At 36.8% G+C, this 25,541-nt stretch overlaps 3 protein-coding genes and 8 non-coding genes across 11 annotated transcripts; 7 read left to right on the forward strand and 4 right to left on the reverse strand.

Annotated features, from left to right (window-relative positions):
- Window positions 1–239: 239 nt before the first annotated feature.
- TRNAS-GCU (transfer RNA serine (anticodon GCU)) lies at window positions 240–327 on the reverse strand. Its single transcript has one exon. It is a non-coding gene; the product is annotated as a tRNA-Ser (tRNA).
- A 3,568-nt stretch (window positions 328–3,895) lies between these two features.
- On the reverse strand, window positions 3,896–3,983 carry TRNAS-UGA (transfer RNA serine (anticodon UGA)). Its single transcript has one exon. It is a non-coding gene; the product is annotated as a tRNA-Ser (tRNA).
- A 752-nt stretch (window positions 3,984–4,735) lies between these two features.
- Window positions 4,736–4,806, forward strand: TRNAG-GCC (transfer RNA glycine (anticodon GCC)). The gene has a single exon. It is a non-coding gene; the product is annotated as a tRNA-Gly (tRNA).
- A 493-nt stretch (window positions 4,807–5,299) lies between these two features.
- Window positions 5,300–5,373, reverse strand: TRNAM-CAU (transfer RNA methionine (anticodon CAU)). Its single transcript has one exon. It is a non-coding gene; the product is annotated as a tRNA-Met (tRNA).
- A 2,737-nt stretch (window positions 5,374–8,110) lies between these two features.
- TRNAT-GGU (transfer RNA threonine (anticodon GGU)) lies at window positions 8,111–8,182 on the forward strand. Its single transcript has one exon. It is a non-coding gene; the product is annotated as a tRNA-Thr (tRNA).
- Window positions 8,183–8,845: 663 nt separating this feature from the next.
- On the forward strand, window positions 8,846–8,929 carry TRNAY-GUA (transfer RNA tyrosine (anticodon GUA)). The gene has a single exon. It is a non-coding gene; the product is annotated as a tRNA-Tyr (tRNA).
- A 348-nt stretch (window positions 8,930–9,277) lies between these two features.
- TRNAD-GUC (transfer RNA aspartic acid (anticodon GUC)) lies at window positions 9,278–9,351 on the forward strand. The gene has a single exon. It is a non-coding gene; the product is annotated as a tRNA-Asp (tRNA).
- Window positions 9,352–12,352: 3,001 nt separating this feature from the next.
- On the reverse strand, window positions 12,353–12,423 carry TRNAC-GCA (transfer RNA cysteine (anticodon GCA)). Its single transcript has one exon. It is a non-coding gene; the product is annotated as a tRNA-Cys (tRNA).
- Window positions 12,424–12,857: 434 nt separating this feature from the next.
- On the forward strand, window positions 12,858–16,536 carry LOC118473787 (DNA-directed RNA polymerase subunit beta-like). The gene is made up of 2 exons (XM_035963622.1): window positions 12,858–14,762; window positions 16,366–16,536. The coding sequence occupies exons 1-2, from the start codon at window positions 13,698–13,700 to the stop codon at window positions 16,534–16,536; spliced, it is 1,236 nt and encodes a 411-aa protein (XP_035819515.1). The 5' UTR covers window positions 12,858–13,697.
- A 2,651-nt stretch (window positions 16,537–19,187) lies between these two features.
- LOC118473788 (DNA-directed RNA polymerase subunit beta'') lies at window positions 19,188–24,064 on the forward strand. Its single transcript, XM_035963623.1, has one exon. The coding sequence runs from the start codon at window positions 19,215–19,217 to the stop codon at window positions 23,796–23,798; it is 4,584 nt and encodes a 1,527-aa protein (XP_035819516.1). The 5' UTR covers window positions 19,188–19,214; the 3' UTR covers window positions 23,799–24,064.
- LOC118473794 (ATP synthase subunit a, chloroplastic-like) lies at window positions 19,203–25,536 on the forward strand (the record flags this gene model as incomplete). The annotated part of the gene is made up of 1 exon (XM_035963628.1): window positions 19,203–25,536. A coding segment is annotated over exon 1 (486 nt), but the record flags the coding sequence as incomplete, so codon positions are not given.
- Window positions 25,537–25,541: the final 5 nt, after the last annotated feature.

Genomic DNA, 25,541 nt, shown 5'->3' on the forward strand with positions numbered 1-25,541 from the left:
TAATGCTTACTCTCAAACTTTTTGTTTATACAGTAGTGATATTCTTTGTTTCCCTCTTTATCTTTGGATTCTTATCTAATGACCCAGGACGTAATCCTGGGCGTGAGGAGTAAAAATCAAAAATTTTTTGGAATTTTTTCTTATAAATTTAAATTGGATTTATTTCGTACATTTATTTATGAGAAAATCCGGGGGTCAGAATTCCTTACAATTCGAAAGTCCCAAATGATCCGAGGGGGCGGAAAGAGAGGGATTCGAACCCTCGGTACAAAAAAATTGTACAACGGATTAGCAATCCGCCGCTTTAGTCCACTCAGCCATCTCTCCCCGTTCCAAATCGAAAGGTTTTCATGATATGGCAGAGGCAAGAAATAACGATTGTCAAAAATCCTTCCTTTTTCTTTCATTTCAAAAGTGCATAAAAATTATATTGCCAATTCCATTTTAATTATATTCTTTTTTCTTAATGTTAATAAAAAAAAGAAGAAAATTCTGGTTTTTTCTTTCCAAAATTCGATATAGGCTGAAAGACAATCAGATCTTTTTTCTCTTCAGCGGGCAGTTCCATATAGAATTTGTTAGAATAAAACAAGCGGGTTAAAAAAAAAAACTCTTTTTTTTTATTTATCCACAAAGCAAAAAAGGTTCTTATCAAACCCACAATAAAATGGGAAAGAAAGATAAAGTAAGTAGACCTGACCCCTTGAATAATGCCTCTATCTGCTATTCTGATATATAAATTCGATGTGGATGAAATTGGTGTATAAGCGCATTTTTGTATTTCCTTAGACTTAGATCGCGCAAGGCAAGAATTTTTCGCTATTTACGATTTCATATTCTTGTTACTAGACGTTCTATAGGAATAAGAAGAAATCGCAACTCTTTTCCGTTACACATAATAAATAAAGGGTTTCAAAAGTCAATTTTTCTTTTCAATATCTTTCTTTTTTTTTTCAGAATTCCATTTTTGTTCTTCCACCCATGCAATAGAGAGCGAATGAGAAAAGAGGGGTTTTCCCTTAAAAAATGGGCTTTGAAATAGAAATCATGGAATAATGCTGAATTCAAATGTTTATTTCTTTATTTCTTTTCTATAGTATAAGAAAAATGAATTAAATGAAATTTGTGGATTTAGCACGACCTGGGTTGTGACCCCATAGATAAAAATGCAAAATTTCTATCTTCGAGACGACTGAAAAAGGGCATTGAACGAGAAAGAAATCGTCCACAGATAATCAAACTATCGTATGCCCTGGAAGTAATATGAGGTGCTCGAAAATGGTTGAAGTAATTGAATAGGAGGATCACTATGACTATAGCCGTTGGTAGAGTTACTAAAGAAGAAAACGATCTATTTGATATTATGGACGACTGGTTACGAAGGGACCGTTTCGTTTTTGTAGGATGGTCCGGCTTATTGCTCTTTCCTTGTGCTTATTTCGCTTTAGGGGGTTGGTTTACAGGGACTACTTTTGTAACTTCTTGGTATACCCATGGATTGGCTAGTTCCTATTTGGAAGGTTGCAATTTCTTAACCGCGGCGGTTTCCACACCTGCCAATAGTTTAGCACACTCTTTGTTGCTACTATGGGGACCGGAAGCACAGGGAGATTTTACTCGTTGGTGTCAATTAGGTGGTCTTTGGACTTTTGTCGCTCTCCATGGAGCTTTTGCACTAATAGGTTTCATGCTACGTCAATTTGAACTTGCTCGGTCTGTTCAATTGCGGCCTTATAATGCAATTTCATTCTCTGGTCCAATCGCTGTTTTTGTTTCCGTATTCCTTATTTATCCACTGGGACAATCTGGTTGGTTCTTTGCGCCGAGTTTTGGCGTAGCAGCTATATTTCGGTTCATCCTTTTCTTCCAAGGATTTCATAATTGGACGTTGAACCCATTTCATATGATGGGAGTTGCCGGAGTATTAGGCGCAGCTCTGCTATGCGCTATCCACGGGGCTACCGTAGAAAACACTCTATTCGAAGATGGCGATGGTGCAAATACCTTCCGTGCTTTTAACCCAACTCAAGCTGAAGAAACTTATTCAATGGTCACTGCTAACCGCTTTTGGTCCCAAATCTTTGGTGTTGCTTTTTCCAATAAACGTTGGTTACATTTCTTTATGCTATTTGTACCCGTCACCGGTTTATGGATGAGTGCTATTGGCGTAGTTGGTCTGGCTCTGAACCTACGTGCCTATGACTTCGTTTCCCAGGAAATCCGTGCAGCGGAAGATCCTGAATTTGAGACTTTCTACACCAAAAATATTCTTTTAAACGAGGGTATTCGTGCGTGGATGGCAGCTCAGGATCAGCCTCATGAAAATCTTATATTCCCTGAGGAGGTTCTACCACGTGGAAACGCTCTTTAATGGAACTTTCGTTTTAGCTGGTCGTGACCAAGAAACCACCGGCTTTGCTTGGTGGGCTGGGAATGCCAGACTTATCAATTTGTCCGGTAAACTACTTGGAGCTCATGTAGCCCATGCCGGATTAATCGTATTCTGGGCCGGAGCAATGAACCTATTTGAAGTGGCCCATTTCGTACCAGAAAAGCCCATGTATGAACAAGGGTTGATTTTACTTCCGCACTTAGCTACTCTAGGTTGGGGAGTAGGGCCGGGGGGAGAAGTTCTAGATACTTTTCCTTACTTTGTATCCGGAGTACTTCACTTAATTTCCTCCGCAGTCTTAGGCTTCGGTGGCATTTATCACGCGCTTCTGGGACCCGAGACTCTTGAAGAATCTTTTCCATTCTTTGGTTATGTATGGAAAGATAGAAATAAAATGACTACAATTTTGGGTATTCACTTAATTTTGTTAGGTCTAGGTGCTTTTCTTCTAGTACTCAAGGCTCTTTATTTTGGCGGCGTATATGATACCTGGGCCCCCGGGGGGGGGGATGTAAGAAAAATTACCAATTTGACCCTTAGCCCCGGTGTTATATTTGGTTATTTACTAAAATCCCCTTTTGGGGGAGAAGGATGGATTGTTAGTGTGGATGATTTAGAAGATATAATTGGGGGACATGTATGGTTGGGTTCCATTTGTGTACTTGGCGGAATTTGGCATATCTTAACCAAACCCTTTGCATGGGCTCGCCGTGCATTTGTATGGTCTGGCGAAGCTTACTTGTCTTATAGTTTAGGTGCTTTATCTGTTTTTGGTTTTATCGCTTGTTGTTTTGTCTGGTTCAATAATACGGCTTATCCAAGTGAGTTTTACGGGCCCACTGGACCAGAAGCTTCTCAAGCTCAAGCATTTACTTTTCTAGTTAGAGACCAGCGTCTTGGAGCTAATGTAGGGTCTGCCCAAGGACCGACGGGTTTAGGTAAATATCTAATGCGTTCCCCAACGGGAGAGGTTATTTTTGGAGGGGAAACTATGCGTTTTTGGGACCTTCGTGCTCCGTGGTTAGAACCTCTAAGGGGCCCCAACGGTTTGGACTTGAGTAGGTTGAAAAAAGACATCCAACCTTGGCAAGAACGACGTTCAGCAGAATATATGACCCATGCTCCTTTAGGCTCTTTAAATTCCGTGGGTGGCGTAGCTACCGAGATCAATGCTGTTAATTATGTCTCCCCTAGAAGTTGGTTAGCGACCTCCCATTTTGTTCTAGGATTCTTCTTTTTTGTGGGCCATTTGTGGCATGCAGGAAGAGCCCGAGCTGCTGCAGCAGGCTTTGAAAAGGGAATTGATCGCGATTTGGAACCTGTTCTTTACATGACCCCTCTTAACTAAGATTTTTTATTTATACCTGTTCTAGTTTTTTTCTGTTCTGGCTCGGTTATTCCATCTAGCCGAGCCATTCATGCTTTTTTATGAAAGAATGATATAAGGGGGGCTGCACAAAGAAAAACATAGATAGAAAGAAGCAAATGTATTCAATATACAAAAGGAGAGAGAGGGATTCGAACCCTCGATAGTTCCTAGAACTATACCGGTTTTCAAGACCGGAGCTATCAACCACTCAGCCATCTCTCCACAGCCCAATCCCTATTTTATTCCTACAAATAGAACATAGCTATATGAAATGATCTACTAACTCATCTCAGATGCAAGTCCACTTTCAATATATCTCTGTATAAAGCGGTAAGGAAAAAGTTTTAATAAAAAGAAGAATCAATGGATTCATGATTAAACCCCTCCTACTTCTTGTATTTTCATACAATTTTGATTAAGTGAGGGATCAAATAGAAATATGTAGTCAACTTTATTTGAAGGTAGTTTGGAGGATTATAAATATGAATATTGCTTTCCAATTAGCTGTTTTTGCATTAATTGCGACTTCCTCAGTTTTAGTAATTAGTGTACCCCTTGTATTTGCTTCTCCTGATGGTTGGTCAAATAATAAAAACGTTGTATTTTCCGGTACATCATTATGGATTGGATTAGTCTTTCTGGTAGCTATTCTGAATTCTCTTATTTCTTGAATTTGTTTAGTATTTAGTAACCCGATACAAAATAAATAAAAAGAAAGGCCCTTTTTCGAAAAAATTAGGATTTTTATACACATTAAAATGCTATTTTCGTTCCGAATTATTACCTCTTCTCTTTCATTATTATGAAATTCTATTGCCATTAGAATATTGATTGATAGACAGTTAATAAAAAGAAAACTCTAATAGAAAATGAAACGGTCGACCCAGACATAGACGGTCGACCCAGACATAGACGGTCGACCCAGGTGGATATACCCTATAAAATATAGGACGTAGCAAGCGTAGTTCAATGTAGCGAGCGTAGTTCAGTGGTAAAACATCTCCTTGCCAAGGAGAAGATACGGGTTCGATTCCCGTCGCTCGCCAGCTTAATTTAGTAAGGTGCTATGATAAAAAATTCAGTCTAGTTGACTACTTAACTACTTAATATTATAGTTTATATTTAATATTATAGTTTATATTATAGTAAATTATATATATTTATTTTTAATATAGTAAATTATTATAGTAAATGACTACTTAACTACTTCTATTAAATTACTATTTAATATTAAATGAATATTAAATTAAGTAGTTGTTAGTCTAGTACTGTACCCCTTCCTATCTTATCCTTCCTTTGCACCCGACTCAAAAAAAAAGAGTGCTTCGAGGGTGCAAATCCAACTTTCTAAGAAAGTTCCCTAAACCGGGGATTCGCCGAGACAAACAAGAGACAAACGGTTTTGAAAGGGGGATAGGCTATGCTTTTCTTTCATTTTTTTTTTTTTTTTTTCTGCCTGCTAAATAAAAAAAAAGGGTTGGATATAGCCCTCTATCATATATATACAAATAGAATAGTCCATTTATACGGACTGCTAAGTGCGGAGACGGGAATCGAACCCGTGACCTCAAGGTTATGAGCCTCGTGAGCTACCAAACTGCTCTACTCCGCTCTGTAGGGCCGAAAACTGGTGGACGAAAGAAAAAGGTGGAATACAAGTCTCTACCATGTCTAGACAAACAAATGGAATAGTCTTTTTATACAGAATGGAGCGGGTAGCGGGAATCGAACCCGCATCGTTAGCTTGGAAGGCTAGGGGTTATAGTCGACGTTGGTTGATTATTTTTGACGTCTCTAATTCAAAACCGAACATGAAATTTTGATTTCATTCGGCTCCTTTATGGATATTCTCACCACTTAACATCTATGTCAGCTTTTCTGTCTGAATGGAACCAAAGCTCTCCGCTTTCTAGATGATCCCTATAGAATAGGAGATAGAAATTCTCCTAAATATCTATCTAATCTACTTACTTCGTTCCCTAATTTCATTCAAGAGATCCTGAGGAAAAGAGTTGGGTTTCCACCGAGCTGAAACAATATAATATACTGATGGTTCTAGTAAACCAAAACCATCGTTTTTTAGCTATTGGGCTTCCATTTCCTACAAAACAAAAGAAGATTTAGTTACGATTGGAAATAACCTTTTTTGTATCTTCATCCATAGATCCTTTACTCATATTTATTCAATCGGAATACTTATCGGAATACTTAATCCAATGCAAAATTATGCTTCGCGACTACGTACTCATAATCGAATTTGTATTTTAGATGCAAATTCAATTAGTCTTTGGATACTAATCGGGAGAATGTATATTCTTCCTCAATATGCTATTGAGAGGAAAAGGATTAAATCCTTTATAAGAACTAAAGTTTTCATCGGAATATGAATATAAAAAAACTTAAGGATGCCTTAAGTATATCATTTCAAATTCAGTTATTAATAGAACGAATCACACTTTTACCACTAAACTATACCCGCTACATGTAGATTATGATACCAATGCTACCCTTTGTCAAGGGTAGCCATTCGAGAAGGAGGCTAATTCCACCTTATCGAATCAAAGGAGAAAGTTCATGGCGGTGGGCGGTTGGTACTTCAATCGCGGACCTTTACTTTAGGATTTAGATAGCCCCTCTCTAGTCTGTAAAATACATCTCTTCTTACCATACCAATAGCGTATGAACCAAATGTATGCATTTCGATTAGGATCTATTCTACGGTTATGACTACAAGGATCATTATTTGTGAGGACGTAAATGTGCCAGACTGTTGTAAGGAATCGTTTAATTATTCCTACAATATATACTAAGAGATATAAAGGCAGTACAGTCCCCATAAATCCCTTTCTTCCTTTTCTTTTTTGTTCAGAATTGAACAAAGAAATTGCGAAAGATGTTTTCTTCCTCCACGTATCATGAAGTGCGAGCCATAGGGAAGGAGTGAGATGACTTTCCAAAATTTTTCATAGACTTCGTCTATCGCTTGAGAGAAGCAACAAAGAGTAATAACTTAAAAAGAAAAGCAGATACGAATCGCTGGTTAGTCGATCCTCTCCATTTCCTAATTTCCTCTCTTCTTTTCCGCTCAATTCTAGTTTATTAGATTCTTGTTTAAAAGAATCAAAGAAGATGAATAGAACTAAGAACACATAAAAAAGAGCATAGAGAACCATTACCAAACGTTCCTCCTAAGAATCATATTGGGTATCTATCCCCTTCCTTTTAACCCTAGGATCGAAAATCTAGAATCCTCCCTTTTCCTAGTGTTCGGAAACGGAAAACCCTGAACCTGGAGGAGTTAGGTATGTAGGATATGCTTTTTATTTTTTGTTGGACAGGCAGTAGTATAATTTTGATACTCTGCAGTATAAATTCGACTCCCAACCCTTTTTTTTAGAATAAAATTGTTGATAAAACTCCAACATAGTTTGTTCCAAATCCACTATAATCCTTGTAGAATAGTCAAGTACCCCATTTCCAAGGGGTACCTGTTGAAAATCGTTTCAACAAATCCGTCCAAAACTTTTTAAGAAAAATGAAAAAGTTTTGAACTCGAAAGTTTTTCCAAAAGATGCCTGCTAAAAATTGTTTCAATCTCTCACCAAAACAGATAAGAAGTATATCACTGAAAATTACTATCCAGCCATAGGGGTATATGAAGAGCGCAAATTCCTTTATACCCCACCCAATTAGAATTAGGGGAAATAAAACATAAATGGAGAAAGTTCTCATCATAAGATCAGCCAATAGAAGAAAAAAGTCCCTAATTCTGCAGAACATTCTGAGCACGTGAAAAGTGAATAGCCTAAAGATAAAAAAAAAGTTTATCATTTTTTTAACAGCAGTTCTTATTGCCCCTTTGGCCTTTTTGGCCCATTGTTGTATCCGATTCAACAATTGATACATATTTGTTCTCTTCTTAACAAAAAAAATGGAACTTCCGGACTTTGGTTTGGTGAGTCGTACGAGATCGTGTTTACATACCTATGAACTTAGCCTCTTCAAGTGTATCCGATATATATAATAATTTTTGGGTGTGTCAATTCTCTGTTCATGTATTTTATTATACATGATATGTATATGTATTTATTTATATAATAATAAATACCTATACTTTGTGCAAGTGATAAGAGATAATATGAAAGATTTTCTTATTTTTCTTAATTTTCTCAAGATTTTAAACCTCGCCATAAATAAACTTCGATATCTCGATCTCGATATATAGAAAAGAAAATCTCTACATATCTCTATATATACATATATTATGTACATTAATATATACATGTAATATGTACATTATGCAGTAGACCCATAATGGTAAATGAAAGTGGCTAATTATTGAATAAAAAGCCCTTTTAACTCAGTGGTAGAGTAATGCCATGGTAAGGCATAAGTCATCGGTTCAAATCCGATAAAGGGCTTTTCGCTTAGTGGTAGAATAATGCCTTGGTAAGACAGAAGTCATCGGTTCGAATCCGATAAAGTACTTTTCTACTAAATTCATTCATTTCTTTTTTGAAAATGTCCCCATTTTTTTTTTTTTTGCAATTTTATGACTTAGTTTAGTGCGAGATGCCCACATTTTTGGTCTGAACACTAAACGAAGCACAGAGTTAAAATTACAAAAAAAAATGAAATTGGACTCTTTTTCCTGTTATAGCAATCAATACCTGTACTGAACTAATTTAGATTCCTTTTTATTAGTCTATTCGTATTCTATACCCTTTAAACGAATTTCCTTAACCTTAAAAAGCTTAAAAAGTAGGGGATGATCCGTGAATTAACCTAACCATCAACTAAAAAAAATCCTATGAAAGCATAACAGAAAAGTAGTAAAGACTCTTTTCTTTGATCTAGTTCGAAGAGTATATTGACAATTCCAAAAAACTGCTCATACTATCATTATAGTATAATGACGAGTGGTTGTATATGGTGCTATCGTCTAGTGATGCCCCCATCGTCTAGTGGTTCAGGACATCTCTCTTTCAAGGAGGCAGCGGGGATTCGACTTCCCCTGGGGGTAGGGAGTATTATAAAAAGAGGTTAATCATAGATTATCAAAAAGCCTAGAAAAAATTCTTCCTGGGTCGATGCCCGAGCGGTTAATGGGGACGGACTGTAAATTCGTTGACGATATGTCTACGCTGGTTCAAATCCAGCTCGGCCCAAAAATTTAGGGCTTCGTGAATATGAACTAAATCTATTTTTTTTATGGAAGAAAAAAGATGTATTATCTATAGAAATAAAGGATAAAGAGAAACGGGGAAATTGATTTCTAATCCGTATCTCTCTGATTCTTTGTCTTACAAAGAAAAGACAAAGAAAAGAGCTTTTCTTATGGAAAAGCGGATTATCGTTTATTTTTAGGGATAAAAAATCGCAACATACTAGTTATGCCACTCTCACTATACCCGCATAGGATATGCGGGTATGTAGTATATGATTCGTCTATTTCTTAGAGCACGACAGACGGATCGAATCTTCTATTTAAGAATAGGCATGCCATACACCCCGCAGGGATTGTAGTTCAATTGGTCAGAGCACCGCCCTGTCAAGGCGGAAGCTGCGGGTTCGAGCCCCGTCAGTCCCGAACTAGGGTTCAATGAATGGACAAATTCATCTTTTCTTTTTTCATGGAAATTTTTGATGAAAAAAGGGGGGGGGGGGACAGGAGGCAAGATCAAATATCTATGGGGCACCCTTACTTCACTTTTATTTTTTTGCATTTCTCAGTAAAAAGAGAGCAGTGCAGTATAGAATTTTTTTTGCACTACTTCCGGTTGATAAGGAAAGGCATACATATCATACGTGGATTAGTATAATTTAGGATACTACTCCATTTTTATGATGATACCACCCTCATCTTAACTTCCTATTCGACTCTTATGAAATCGAGTACCGGTATTTTACCGGAATCCATACATAAACCGTATTCGTTTATTGTTAGAGAATGAATTTCATCTAATTAGTTACTTTTTGGGGGTTAAACCGCACCCCTTCCATTTTCTAGTTCCAACTTTGTTTGTGTATATAATTGGAAAGAATCCACCTCATTCTCACTCCATTTGCCGACTCCTTTTTTTATGGATTTGCTCTCATCTTTAGACCCCAAAAAGCGTATATGGATAGTAACCTAATAAAATAAAAACCAAGCAAACGCTCTTTTTCCTAAATTTAAATATGGGATCCTTTTTATTTAAGATCCTCTTTTCTCCATCTCATTTCTACTTCTACTGCTTATTGGGATGTCTATGTGACCCATAGAAAGTTGGTCATATAATACATACATAATTGTATGTATAACTATAAGAAAAAGGAAGTGAAATTGGATAAGATAAGAAAGATTTTGGGTTATACATATAGAAAAGCAAAAGTAGAAAAGAATGAAAAAAGAATAGAGGGGGTTTCGAATCCAATCAAAAAACCTATTTTGGTCTTAGTATGGATAAGAGATCTTCCTATGTTATATTATTCCACTATCCACCATGAATTGATTTGATAGATGCAATATTCATAATATTGAATTGATTCAGTATTATCAGAATGCAAGTCCTCCCCTTGAATTTACAGGATACCCCTTTTTCCTCTCCATGGGATTACATCCCGAGTTATTGTGAAAAAAATAAATAAATAAAGAGGTTATGGAAGTAAATATTCTCGCATTTATTGCTACAGCATTGTTCATTCTAGTTCCTACTGCCTTTTTACTTATTATTTATGTAAAAACAGCCAGTCAAAATGATTAATTGGAATTCCAATTAATCATTGAAGAAATGAAAAAGGGATTAAAGAAAATAAAAAATCCAAGTCTTAAATGAAAGGGTCTGGTTGGAATCATAAAGTGTGGTAGAAAGAACTACATATAGTTTTTTCTACCACACTTTAGATTCTTTCTATTATATTATCTTGAATCTACATAGAATCGATTAGTAGATTGAAATAGTAGTCTAATTCAACTTCTTTTTTCACTGCATCCACTTAATTTCAATCAAGTCAAAATCAAAAAAATCGAAGATAATTCTTCATTGAAAGAATCCAAGGAGGGGGAGAAAAATAATACGAGAATAGACTAGAATAGATTATAGTAAAAGAAAAAAAGTAAAAGGAAAAAACCTACGAATCTTTCATGCTTAAAAAAGGTGCGAGATGCTTCAATCGAGATCCTTCAAAAAAAAAAAAAAAGAACATCAAAAATTTTCTAAGAATAAGAAAATAGTATAAATGGAAAATGTGCGATATATTGTGAATAGCTTCGTGTAAGAAAGTCTAATTTTCTTATGTTCTAATTTTCTTATGTATAGAACTTTCTTTTTACTCATAATTTCTAGTAGAATAGAAGTTATGAATTACTATAATCGCCCTTTCTATTCTATTATACTGGAATAGAACGACTCTTTCTTACTTTCTTAAAAGAGTTTCTTACAAGAGTGAAACAAAACTAAAGAAAGAGAGAAAAAATAAAGTTTGGCAAAATTATTAATGCAAAACGATCAATTAAAGAAAAGAGTTGATACTACAATTCGACTACTCAATCAATTGGTAGTATCCCTAGAGTCCACTCCTCCCCCATACTACTAGCGAAAGAGAAAATGTAAAGACTACCATTAAAGCAGCCCAAGTGAGACTTACTATATCCATGTAAATTATGTCTCCTATTTCTATGAAAGAATTCTTCTACTATTGATCAATAATCATAGTGGAATCAAGGGTACAGAGTCAAAAGGCCATTCTGCCCTAAGACTATGGATGAATCCGTTAAAGGAATTTACTCCTAACAAATTCTTATATGATTTCTGGTAGAATTGGAGAGCATTAAGTAGAAATATGATACATCGCTCTTTCCCTAAAAAAGAGTAGGGGATGCTCTGAATAGAAGACGCGGGAATAGAGAGATTTTTTCTTTCGTTTGTTACCTTTTTTATAAGCAAAGGACGTAAGAATACACCATAAAATTAGGATAGATAAATATTTATTGGATACCTAACTTACCCATGTTTATTTTTATTTTTGACCTAAACCCTACTGCTGCCCCGCTTTCTATCTTTCTATGAAAGAGTAAGGAGGTCTTATCCACAATCCAAAAATTGATTTTTGATCAGCCTATTCAATCTAATTCTCGACAGAATCAGTAGCCTTTACTTTAGTGTATGTAGGTAGCATAAGATGTACGAAGTGTATGTAGTAAGATGTACGATAAAGTGTATGTAGTAAGATGTACGATAAATAAAATGTATGATAATTAGGAAGTCTTTCTATTTCTTCGCAAAGTCCCTTCTTCAATCTTAGATTGAAAAAAGAATGCCCCTTAGGGACCTTTGGCTACGAAGATTTCTGACATCTTAGTCTCGTAGTTTTAAATTCCCGAATCGAATCGATTTAAATTAATAAAAGAATAAGGAAACGCTACCTCATCCCTATTGGTAGCCGTTTGGGCCACTGCCCACAAAACAAACCCTAGTTTGAGGGTAGAACTATGGTATGGATTCTCAAAATCCAGTATCGCCAAACCTAGTTACTCTCGTGCCCCAACTTAGGGGGGTACGAATTTGTCGAGTTTGATCAGTACTATAATCCTAAGTATTTTATTGATCAGGCGGCACCCAGATTTGAACTGGGGGTAAAGGATTTGCAGTCCCCTGCCTTACCACTTGGCCATGCCGCCAAAAAATCCGATCTAAAATCGAGAAAAGAGCAAGTATTCATTCACATTTTTTTACTAATTACTAAAACCTTTTTTTCTTTTATCTTGAATCTAATTCTACTTACTTTTTTAGAATCTTTTTCAAAAAATAGATTTCTGCTTTTTTGGATCCAGTTTCGCTTATTCTCCTCGATGGATTCTATCTTAAAACACACATTGCTAACACTAGAAAACTTCCCGCTTCTTTCTATTCTATTGAGATGACAAAGAAGAAAAGAAGAAAAAGTGGATTTCCAGTCGCAGGCTGCAAAATTCAGAACAAATTAGAACCATTAACTATAATATAATAAAATTAGAATATAATAATATAATTAACTATAATATAATAAAATAAAACTATAATATAATAATATAATAAATATAATATTATTATTATTATTTTTTGAATTGCAGTAGTGAACGACTCTTAAATCGGTATTCCCCCCCATTATTTTGAATGGCATAATAAAATAGAATAAGAATAAATGTTTCCCTAATCTGTATATAGGGAAACTCCAGGTCCGAACAGCATTATTATCTACAGATCCCCCTTATGTACATATTCCTATGGGGAATCGTGCTTTAATTTTTCATTGTATTAAATATCTTGAATAAAAAAAAAAAGAGGGAATTTGCTCTGATATAGATTATAGCCAGGCCTTCTTGGCCCACCTAAGTGCAATTACGATAAAAGAAAGGATATGTAGATAGGTGGATAACTAGATTGGCAAGTACTTAAAAAATAAAGTACTTTATCTTTATTTTAGGATTCTACAACGAAATCCTTTATTTTCTAGCAATTCTACTACTACGAAACAAAAAAGACCCTTCAAATTCTTTTTGAAAAAGAAACTAAGCGTGCTATTCTAAATCGAACTAAAGTCAAACTTTCTAGTGCTTATAAATTCTTATGGCTTTATCCCTTTCATAGAAAGGAGATAAAACGAGAAATCTTTGCTATCCAATCTTTTTAGAATATCATAAAGTTTCAGTGGCAGAATTTTTTTCTAGGACTGTTTTATCAATTCATTTTTATTCCATTTCAACCCCTGCTAAATTCGAACTTTCGTCGAAATCGTCTCTATTCATATGTATGAAATACATATATGAAATACGTATGTGGAGTTCCCTAGAATTTCATGTGATTCAGTAAACAGAATATGGATTCCATGATTGCTAGATTGATCCGTAGGGATTGATGAAGAGTGAGCTGATAATGGAATTTTTCTTCTATAAATAGGAAACTTAAGATTCAAATGCTCCGGAATGGAAATGAGGGAATGTCCACAATACCCGGATTTAGTCAGATCCAATTCGAGGGATTTTGTAGATTCATTAATCAAGGCTTGGCGGAAGAACTTGAGAAGTTTCCCACAATTAAAGATCCAGATCACGAAATTGCATTTCAATTATTTGCGAAAGGATATCAATTGCTAGAACCCTCGATAAAAGAAAGGAATGCTGTGTATGAATCACTCACCTATTCTTCCGAATTATATGTATCCGCGAGATTAATTTTTGGTTTCGATGTGCAAAAGGAAACCATTTCTATTGGAAACATTCCTATAATGAATTCCTTAGGAACCTTTATAATAAATGGAATATACCGAATTGTGATCAATCAAATATTGCTAAGTCCTGGTATTTACTACCGCTCGGAATTAGACCATAAGGGAATTTCTATATATACCGGGACTATAATATCAGATTGGGGAGGAAGGTCGGAATTAGCAATTGATAAAAAAGAAAGGATATGGGCTCGCGTGAGTAGAAAACAAAAGATATCTATTTTAGTTCTATCATCAGCTATGGGTTCGAATCTAAGAGAAATTTTAGATAATGTTTCCTACCCCGAAATTTTCTTGTCTTTCCCGAATGCTAAGGAGAAGAAGAGGATTGAGTCAAAAGAAAAAGCTATTTTGGAGTTTTATCAACAATTTGCTTGTGTAGGTGGGGACCTGGTATTTTCGGAGTCCTTATGCGAGGAATTACAAAAGAAATTTTTTCAACAAAAATGTGAATTAGGAAGAGTTGGTCGACGAAATATGAATCGGAGACTGAATCTTGATATCCCTCAGAACAATACATTCTTGTTACCACGAGATGTATTGGCCGCTACGGATCATTTGATTGGAATGAAATTTGGAACGGGTATACTTGACGATGACGATATGAATCACTTGAAAAATAAACGTATTCGTTCGGTTGCAGATCTGTTACAAGATCAATTCGGACTGGCTCTTGGCCGTTTACAACATGCGGTTCAAAAAACTATCCGTAGAGTATTCATACGTCAATCGAAACCGACTCCACAAACTTTGGTAACTCCAACTTCAACTTCGATTTTATTAATAACTACTTATGAGACCTTTTTTGGCACATACCCCTTAGCTCAAGTTTTTGATCAAACCAATCCATTGACACAAACGGTTCATGGGCGAAAAGTGAGTTGTTTGGGTCCAGGAGGATTGACGGGGAGAACTGCAAGTTTTCGGAGCCGAGATATTCATCCGAGTCACTATGGGCGTATTTGTCCAATTGACACGTCCGAAGGAATCAATGTTGGACTTACCGGATCGTTAGCTATTCATGCGAGAATTGATCACTGGTGGGGATCTATAGAGAGTCCGTTTTATGAAATATCTGAGAAAGCAAAAGAAAAAAAAGAGAGACAGGTAGTTTATTTATCACCAAATAGAGATGAATATTATATGATAGCAGCAGGAAATTCTTTGTCCTTGAATCAGGGTATTCAGGAAGAACAGGTTGTTCCAGCTAGATACCGTCAAGAATTCCTGACTATTGCATGGGAACAGATTCATGTTAGAAGTATTTTTCCTTTCCAATATTTTTCTATTGGAGGTTCTCTCATTCCTTTTATTGAGCATAATGATGCGAATCGGGCTTTAATGAGTTCTAATATGCAGCGCCAAGCAGTTCCACTTTCTCGGTCCGAGAAGTGCATTGTTGGAACTGGATTGGAACGCCAAACAGCTCTAGATTCGAGGGTTTCCGTTATAGCCCAACGCGAGGGAAAGATCATTTCTAGTGATAGTCACAAGATCCTTTTATCAAGTAGTGGGAAGACCATAAGTATTCCTTTAGTTGCCCATCGGCGCTCTAACAAAAATACTTGTATGCACCAAAAACCTCGGGTTCCGCGGGGTAAATCCATTAAAAAAGGGCAAATTTTAGCGGAGGGAGCAGCTACAGTTGGCGGGGAACTTGCTTTAGGAAAAAACGTTTTAGTAGCTTATATGCCCTGGGAGGGTTACAATTTTGAAGACGCAGTACTAATTAGTGAACGTTTGGTATATGAGGATATTTATACTTCTTTTCACATCCGAAAATATGAAATTCAGACGGATACGACAAGCCAAGGCTCCGCTGAAAAAATCACTAAACAAATACCACATCTAGAAGAACATTTACTTCGCAATTTGGACAGAAATGGAGTTGTAAGGTTGGGATCCTGGGTAGAAACTGGCGATATTTTAGTAGGTAAATTAACGCCTCAGATAGCGAGCGAATCGTCCTATATCGCGGAAGCTGGATTATTACGGGCTATTTTTGGTCTTGAGGTATCCACTTCAAAAGAAACTTCTCTCAAACTACCTATAGGTGGAAGAGGGCGCGTTATCGATGTGAAATGGATCCAGAGGGACCCCTTTGACATAATGGTTCGTGTATATATTTTACAGAAACGTGAAATCAAAGTTGGGGATAAAGTAGCTGGAAGACACGGGAATAAGGGGATCATTTCCAAAATTTTGCCTAGGCAAGATATGCCCTATTTGCAAGATGGAACACCTGTTGATATGGTCTTCAATCCCTTAGGAGTACCCTCACGAATGAATGTGGGACAAATATTTGAAAGCTCGCTCGGATTAGCAGGGGATCTGCTAAAGAAACATTATAGAATAGCACCCTTTGATGAGAGATATGAGCAAGAGGCTTCAAGAAAACTTGTGTTTTCGGAATTATATGAAGCCAGTAAACAAACAAAAAATCCATGGGTATTTGAACCCGAGTACCCGGGAAAAAGCAGAATATTTGATGGAAGAACAGGAGATCCCTTCGAACAGCCTGTTCTAATAGGGAAGTCCTATATCTTAAAATTAATTCATCAAGTTGATGAGAAAATTCATGGACGTTCTACTGGGCCCTACTCACTTGTTACCCAACAACCCGTTAGAGGAAGAGCCAAGCAAGGGGGACAACGAATAGGAGAAATGGAAGTTTGGGCTTTAGAAGGATTTGGTGTTGCTCATATTTTACAAGAGATACTTACTTATAAATCTGATCATCTTATAGCTCGCCAAGAAATACTTAATGCTACGATCTGGGGAAAAAGAGTGCCTAATCACGAGGATCCGCCAGAATCTTTTCGAGTGCTCGTTCGAGAACTACGATCTTTGGCTCTAGAACTGAACCATTTCCTTGTATCTGAGAAGAACTTCCAGGTTAATAGGGAGGATGTTTGATCGGAATAAATATAAATTTTTTTCTTATTTCTATTTTATGATTGACCAATATAAACATAAACAACTTCAAATTGGACTCGTTTCCCCTCAACAAATAAAGGCTTGGGCTAAAAAAATCCTACCTAATGGGGAAGTCGTTGGCGAAGTCACAAGGCCCTCCACTTTTCATTATAAAACCGATAAACCAGAAAAAGATGGATTGTTTTGCGAAAGAATCTTTGGACCCATAAAAAGCGGAATTTGTGCTTGTGGAAACTCTCGAGCGAGCGTAGCTGAAAACGAAGACGAAAGATTTTGCCAAAAATGCGGGGTAGAATTTGTTGATTCTCGGATACGAAGATATCAAATGGGATACATCAAACTAGCATGTCCAGTGACTCATGTGTGGTATTTGAAAGGTCTTCCTAGTTATATTGCGAATCTTTTAGATAAACCCCTTAAGAAATTGGAGGGCCTAGTATATGGTGATTTCTCTTTTGCTAGGCCCAGCGCTAAAAAACCTACTTTCTTACGATTACGGGGTTTATTCGAAGATGAAATTTCATCCTGTAACCACAGTATTTCTCCCTTTTTTTCTACCCCAGGCTTTGCAACATTTCGAAATCGGGAAATTGCAACAGGAGCAGGCGCTATTAGAGAACAATTAGCAGATTTAGATTTGCGAATTATTATAGAGAATTCTTTGGTTGAATGGAAGGAATTAGAAGACGAGGGGTATAGTGGAGATGAATGGGAAGATAGAAAAAGACGAATAAGAAAAGTTTTTTTGATTAGACGCATGCAATTGGCGAAACATTTTATTCAAACAAATGTAGAACCAGAATGGATGGTTTTGTGCTTATTACCGGTTCTTCCTCCCGAATTGAGACCCATTGTTTATAGATCTGGGGATAAAGTAGTGACTTCAGATATTAATGAACTTTATAAGAGAGTTATCCGTCGGAACAACAACCTTGCCTATCTATTAAAAAGAAGTGAATTAGCACCAGCAGATTTAGTAATGTGCCAGGAAAAATTGGTACAAGAAGCCGTGGATACACTTCTTGATAGTGGGTCCCGCGGGCAACCGACGAGGGATGGTCACAATAAAGTATACAAATCACTTTCAGATGTAATTGAGGGTAAAGAGGGGAGGTTTCGCGAGACTCTGCTTGGGAAACGGGTCGATTACTCGGGGCGTTCTGTCATTGTTGTGGGTCCTTCGCTTTCATTACATCAATGTGGATTACCTCTAGAGATAGCAATAAAGCTTTTTCAGCTATTTGTAATTCGCGATTTAATCACGAAACGTGCTACTTCTAATGTCAGGATTGCTAAAAGGAAAATTTGGGAAAAGGAACCCATTGTATGGGAAATACTTCAAGAAGTTATGCGGGGACATCCTGTACTGTTGAACAGAGCACCTACCCTGCATAGATTAGGCATACAGGCCTTCCAACCCACTTTAGTAGAGGGACGTACTATTTGTTTACATCCATTAGTGTGTAAGGGTTTCAATGCGGACTTTGATGGGGATCAAATGGCTGTTCACCTACCTTTATCCTTGGAAGCTCAGGCGGAAGCCCGTTTACTTATGTTTTCTCATATGAATCTCCTGTCTCCCGCTATTGGAGATCCTATTTGCGTGCCAACCCAAGACATGCTTATCGGACTTTATGTATTAACGATTGGAAACCGTCTAGGTATTTGTGCAAATAGATATAATAGTTGCGGAAACTCTCCAAATAAAAAAGTAAACTACAATAATAACAATTATTATAAGTATACGAAAGATAAAGAACCCCATTTTTCTAGTTCCTATGATGCACTGGGAGCTTATAGACAAAAACGAATCGGTTTAAACAGTCCCTTGTGGCTCCGATGGAAACTAGATCAACGCATCGTTGGGTCAAGAGAAGTTCCGATTGAAGTTCAATATGAATCTTTTGGGACTTATCATGAGATTTATGCCCACTATCTAGTAGTGGGAAATAGAAAAAAAGAAATCCGTTCTATATACATTCGAACCACTCTTGGTCATATTTCTTTTTATAGAGAAATAGAGGAAGCCATACAAGGATTTAGTCGGGCCTATTCATACACTATCTAAACAAGGAAGTTAGATTCGGCGATGCCCCTTTCGGGGGGCATTCCGATTTCGCTAGTACCATCTTTTTTGCCGCGCAAATCCAGATTGAGATTGAGGAAAGGGAGTAAATTAAGTTTTCGAATCACTGACTCAGGCCCATTGTCGAATCCTACTCAGCAATTGTCGAATCCTACTCAGCCAAAAAAAGGGGGTACTTATGTATGGCAGAACGGGCCAACCTGGTCTTTCATAATAAAGAGATAGACGGAACTGCTATGAAACGGCTTATTAGCAGATTAATAGATCATTTCGGAATGGGATATACATCCCATATACTGGATCAAATAAAGACTCTGGGCTTCCATCAAGCCACTACTACATCGATTTCTTTAGGAATCGAGGATCTTTTAACAATACCCTCTAAAGGATGGTTAGTCCAAGACGCGGAACAACAGAGTTTTCTTTTGGAGAAACACTATTATTATGGAGCTATACACGCGGTAGAAAAATTACGCCAATCCGTTGAGATATGGTATGCTACAAGTGAATATTTGAAACAAGAAATGAATTCGAATTTTCGAATAACGGATCCTTCTAATCCAGTCTATCTAATGTCTTTTTCAGGAGCCAGAGGAAATGCATCTCAGGTACACCAATTAGTAGGTATGAGAGGGTTAATGGCGGATCCTCAAGGACAAATGATTGATTTACCTATTCAAAGCAATTTACGCGAGGGACTTTCTTTGACAGAATATATAATTTCCTGCTACGGAGCCCGAAAAGGGGTTGTAGATACTGCTGTACGAACAGCGGATGCTGGCTATCTTACACGTAGACTTGTTGAAGTAGTTCAACATATTATTGTGCGTAGAAGAGATTGTGGTACTATCCAAGGTATTTCTGTGAGTCCTCAAAATGGGATGACGGAAAAACTTTTTGTCCAAACACTAATTGGTCGTGTATTAGCAGACGATATATATATTGGTTCACGATGCATTGCTTCTCGAAATCAAGATATTGGAATTGGATTAGTCAATCGATTCATAACTGCCTTTCGAGCACAACCGTTTCGAGCACAACCAATATATATTAGAACCCCCTTTACTTGCCGGAGCACATCTTGGATCTGTCAATTATGTTATGGGCGGAGTCCCACTCATGGGGATCTGGTCGAATTGGGGGAAGCTGTAGGTATTATTGCGGGTCAATCAATTGGGGAGCCGGGGACTCAATTAACATTAAGAACTTTTCATACTGGTGGAGTATTCACAGGGGGTACTGCCGACCTTATACGATCCCCCTCGAATGGAAAAATCCAATTCAATGAGGATTTGGTTCACCCCACACGTACCCGTCATGGGCAGCCTGCTTTTCTATGCTATATAGACTTGCATGTAACTATTCAGAGTCAGGATATTCTACATAGTGTGAATATTCCGTTAAAAAGCTTGATTCTAGTGCAAAATGATCAATATGTAGAATCTGAACAAGTAATTGCGGAGATTCGTGCCGGAACGTCCACTTTGCATTTTAAAGAAAAGGTACAAAAGCATATTTATTCCGAATCAGACGGGGAAATGCACTGGAGTACTGATGTTTACCATGCGCCCGAATATCAATATGGTAATCTTCGTCGATTACCAAAAACAAGCCATTTATGGATATTGTCAGTAAGTATGTGCAGATCCAGTATAGCATCTTTTTCGCTGCACAAGGATCAAGATCAAATGAATACTTATTCTTTTTCTGTTGATGGAAGATATATCTTTGACTTCTCAATGGCTAATGATCAAGTAAGCCATAGACTGTTGGATACTTTTGGTAAAAAAGATAGAGAAATTCTTGATTATTTAACGCCAGATCGAATCGTGTTCAACGGTCATTGGAATTGTTTCTATCCTTCCATTCTTCAAGATAATTCAGATTTGTTGGCGAAAAAGCGAAGAAATAGGCTCGTCGTTCCATTACAATATCATCAAGAACAAGAAAAAGAGCGAATATCCTGTTTGGGTATTTCAATGGAAATACCCTTTATGGGTGTTTTACGTAGAAATACTATTTTTGCTTATTTTGACGATCCACGATACAGAAAAGATAAAAGGGGTTCAGGAATTGTTAAATTTAGATATAGGACCCTGGAGGAAGAATATCGGACCCAAGAGGAAGAGTATAGGACTCGAGAGGAAGAATATCGGACTCGAGAGGAAGACTCAGAAGACGAATATGAGAGCCCAGAGAACAAATATAGGACCCGAGAGGGAGAGGGCGAATATAAAATCCTAGAAGACGAATATAGGACTCTAGAGGACGAATATGAAACCCTAGAAGATGAATATGGGATCCTAGAGGACGAATATAGGACTCTAGAGAAAGACTCAGAGGAAGAATATGGGAGCCTAGAGAACAAATATAGGACTCGAGAGGGAGAGGGCGAATATGAAATCCTAGAGGAAGAATCAGAAGAAGAATATGGGAGCTCTGAAGATGGCTCAGAGAAGGAATATGGGACTTTAGAAGAAGACTCAGAAGAAGACTCAGAGGAAGACTCAGAAGACGAATATGGGAGCCCGGAGGAAGATTCTATCTTAAAAAAAGAGGGTTTTATTGAGCATCGAGGAACAAAAGAATTTAGTCTAAAATACCAAAAAGAAGTAGATCGGTTTTTTTTCATTCTTCAAGAACTGCATATCTTGCCGAGATCCTCATCCCTAAAGGTACTTGACAATAGTATTATTGGAGTCGATACACAACTCACAAAAAATACAAGAAGTCGACTAGGTGGATTGGTCCGAGTGAAGAGAAAAAAAAGCCATACAGAACTCAAAATCTTTTCCGGAGATATTCATTTTCCTGAAGAGGCGGATAAGATATTAGGTGGCAGTTTGATACCACCAGAAAGAGAAAAAAAAGATTCTAAGGAATCAAAAAAAAGGAAAAATTGGGTTTATGTTCAACGGAAAAAATTTCTCAAAAGCAAGGAAAAGTATTTTGTTTCGGTTCGACCTGCAGTCGCATATGAAATGGACGAAGGGATAAATTTAGCAACACTTTTCCCGCAGGATCTCCTGCAAGAAGAGGATAATCTCCAACTTCGACTTGTCAATTTTATTTCTCATGAAAATAGCAAGTTAACTCAAAGAATTTATCACACGAATAGTCAATTCGTTCGAACTTGCTTAGTAGTGAATTGGGAACAAGAAGAAAAAGAGGGAGCTCGTGCTTCTCTTGTTGAGGTAAAAACAAATGATCTAATTCGCGATTTCCTAAGAATTGAGTTAGTCAAGTCTACTATTTTGTATACACGAAGAAGGTATGATAGGACAAGTGTAGGATTGATTCCCAATAATAGGTTAGATCGCAACAATACCAATTCCTTTTATTCCAAGGCGAAGATTCAATCACTTAGCCAACATCAAGAAGTTATTGGCACCTTGTTGAATCGAAATAAAGAATATCCATCTTTGATGATTTTGTTGGCATCCAACTGTTCTCGAATTGGTTTATTCAAGAATTCTAAATATCCCAATGCGGTAAAAGAATCGAATCCTAGAATTCCTATTCGAGATATTTTTGGGCTCTTAGGCGTTATTGTACCTAGTATATCGAATTTTTCTTCATCTTACTATTTATTAACGCATAATCAGATCTTGTTAAAAAAATACTTGTTCCTTGACAATTTGAAACAAACCTTACAAGTACTTCAAGGACTTAAATACTCTTTAATAGACGAAAATAAAAGGATTTCGAATTTTGACAGTAACATCATGTTGGAGCCATTCCATTTGAATTGGCACTTTCTCCATCATGACTCATGGGAAGAGACATTGGCAATAATTCACCTTGGACAATTTATTTGTGAAAATTTATGTCTATTTAAATTACACATAAAAAAATCTGGTCAAATTTTCATTGTTAATATGGACTCCTTTGTTCTAAGAGCAGCTAAGCCTTATTTGGCCACTATAGGAGCAACTGTTCATGGTCATTATGGAAAAATCCTTTACAAAGGAGATAGGTTAGTTACGTTTATATATGAAAAATCGAGATCCAGTGATATAACGCAAGGTCTTCCAAAAGTAGAACAAATCTTCGAAGCGCGTTCAATTGATTCACTATCGCCGAATCTCGAAAGGAGAATTGAGGATTGGAATGAACGTATACCAAGAATTCTTGGGGTTCCCTGGGGATTCTTGATTGGAGCTGAGCTAACCATAGCCCAAAGTCGTATCTCTTTGGTTAATAAGATCCAAAAGGTTTATCGATCCCAAGGGGTACAGATCCATAATAGACATATAGAGATTATTATACGCCAAGTAACATCAAAAGTAAGGGTTTCCGAAGATGGAATGTCTAATGTTTTTTTACCTGGGGAATTAATAGGACTATTGCGAGCGGAACGAGCAGGGCGGGCTTTAGATGAATCGATCTATTATCGGGCAATCTTATTGGGAATAACAAGGGCTTCCCTGAATACCCAAAGTTTCATATCTGAAGCAAGTTTTCAAGAAACTGCTCGAGTTTTAGCAAAAGCTGCCCTACGAGGTCGTATTGATTGGTTGAAAGGTCTGAAAGAAAACGTAGTTCTGGGGGGGATTATACCTGTTGGTACCGGATTCCAAAAATTTGTGCATCGTTCCCCACAAGACAAGAACCTTTATTTAGAAATTCAAAAAAAAAATCTATTCGCGTCGGAAATGAGAGATATTTTGTTTCTCCATACAGAATTAGTTTCTTCTGATTCTGACGTAACAAACAATTTCTATGAAACATCAGAGACCCCGTTTACCCCTATTTATACGATTTAAGTATACATAAAGCAATTTTTTTTACTTTAATTTAAACTATACTTTTGACCTTAGAATGCTAACAGGTCTGATTTTCGATTTTGTACTTAAATTTAAATTGTATTTTAATAAGTAAAAGAAGTCAGTTAATTCATTAAGGCTATGTTTATACCGTGTATCAATGGTCAAGAAGGTTCCATTGGAACAATTATTATTTATTTCAAGCTATTTCGGCTCTTTCTTAATCTTCAAAAAGAAATGAATTCCGTAATGGTAACACGAAAAAAGAAAAAAAAAGGAAGTGTGGAAAAAATGACAAGAAGATATTGGAACATCAATTTGAAAGAGATGATAGAAGCGGGAGTTCATTTTGGTCATGGTATTAAGAAATGGAATCCCAAAATGGCCCCTTACATCTCGGCAAAGCGTAAAGGTACTCATATTACAAATCTTGCTAGAACAGCTCGTTTTTTATCAGAAGCTTGTGATTTAGTTTTTGATGCAGCAAGTCAGGGAAAAAGCTTCTTAATTGTTGGTACCAAAAAAAGAGCAGCGGATTTAGTAGCATCAGCTGCAATAAGGTCTCGTTGTCATTATGTTAATAAAAAGTGGTTCAGCGGTATGTTAACGAATTGGTCGATTACCAAAACTAGACTTTCTCAATTTAGAGACTTAAGAGCAGAAGAAAAAATGGGAAAATTCCACCATCTCCCAAAAAGAGATGCGGCAATCTTAAAGAGAAAATTATCTACCTTGCAAAGATATCTCGGCGGGATCAAATATATGACGAGGTTGCCTGACATTGTGATCGTCCTTGATCAGCAAAAAGAGTATATAGCTCTTCAGGAATGTGCCATTTTGGGGATTCCTACTATTTCTTTAGTCGATACAAATTGTGACCCAGATCTTGCGAATATATCGATTCCTGCCAACGATGACACTATGACTTCAATTCGATTAATTCTTAACAAATTAGTATTTGCAATTTCTGAGGGCCGTTCTCTCTATATAAGAAATCGTTGATTAAGAAGAATAGTGAATTCTTGAGCAACTGCGTAGATTTATAGGATTAATTACTATTCTTTTTTGTTTTGCATAGATAAAAGAAGGGAAATATTGATATATATTAGAGGGTATTGATATATATTATGATCTGATGTGATTTCTTGGTATATTAAATATAAGATTAATACTTCAAGTTGCTGAGTTGAGAAAGAGATGCTTGAATCAAAAGAATTCCTTTTTTGAAGTTCAATTTTTATCAGAGGACAATATGAATATTACACCATGTTCCATTAAAACACTCAAGGGGTTATATGATATATCGGGTGTAGAAGTAGGGCAACACTTCTATTGGCAAATAGGAGGTTTCCAAATTCATGCCCAAGTACTCATCACTTCTTGGGTCGTAATTACTATTTTGCTAGGTTCAGTTATCATAGCTGTTCGGAATCCACAAACCATCCCGACCGATGGTCAGAATTTCTTCGAATATGTCCTTGAGTTTATTCGAGACTTGAGCAAAACTCAGATTGGAGAAGAATATGGTCCCTGGGTTCCCTTTATTGGAACTATGTTCCTTTTTATTTTTGTTTCGAATTGGTCAGGTGCTCTTTTACCTTGGAAAATTATAGAGTTACCCCATGGGGAATTAGCAGCGCCCACGAATGATATAAATACTACTGTTGCTTTAGCTTTACTAACATCAGCGGCATATTTTTATGCGGGTCTTAGCAAAAAAGGATTGAGTTATTTCGAAAAATA

This window comes from Zea mays, unplaced genomic scaffold (assembly GCF_902167145.1).
Source record: "Zea mays cultivar B73 unplaced genomic scaffold, Zm-B73-REFERENCE-NAM-5.0 scaffold_136, whole genome shotgun sequence".
In the NCBI taxonomy this organism is placed as follows: domain Eukaryota; kingdom Viridiplantae; phylum Streptophyta; class Magnoliopsida; order Poales; family Poaceae; genus Zea; species Zea mays.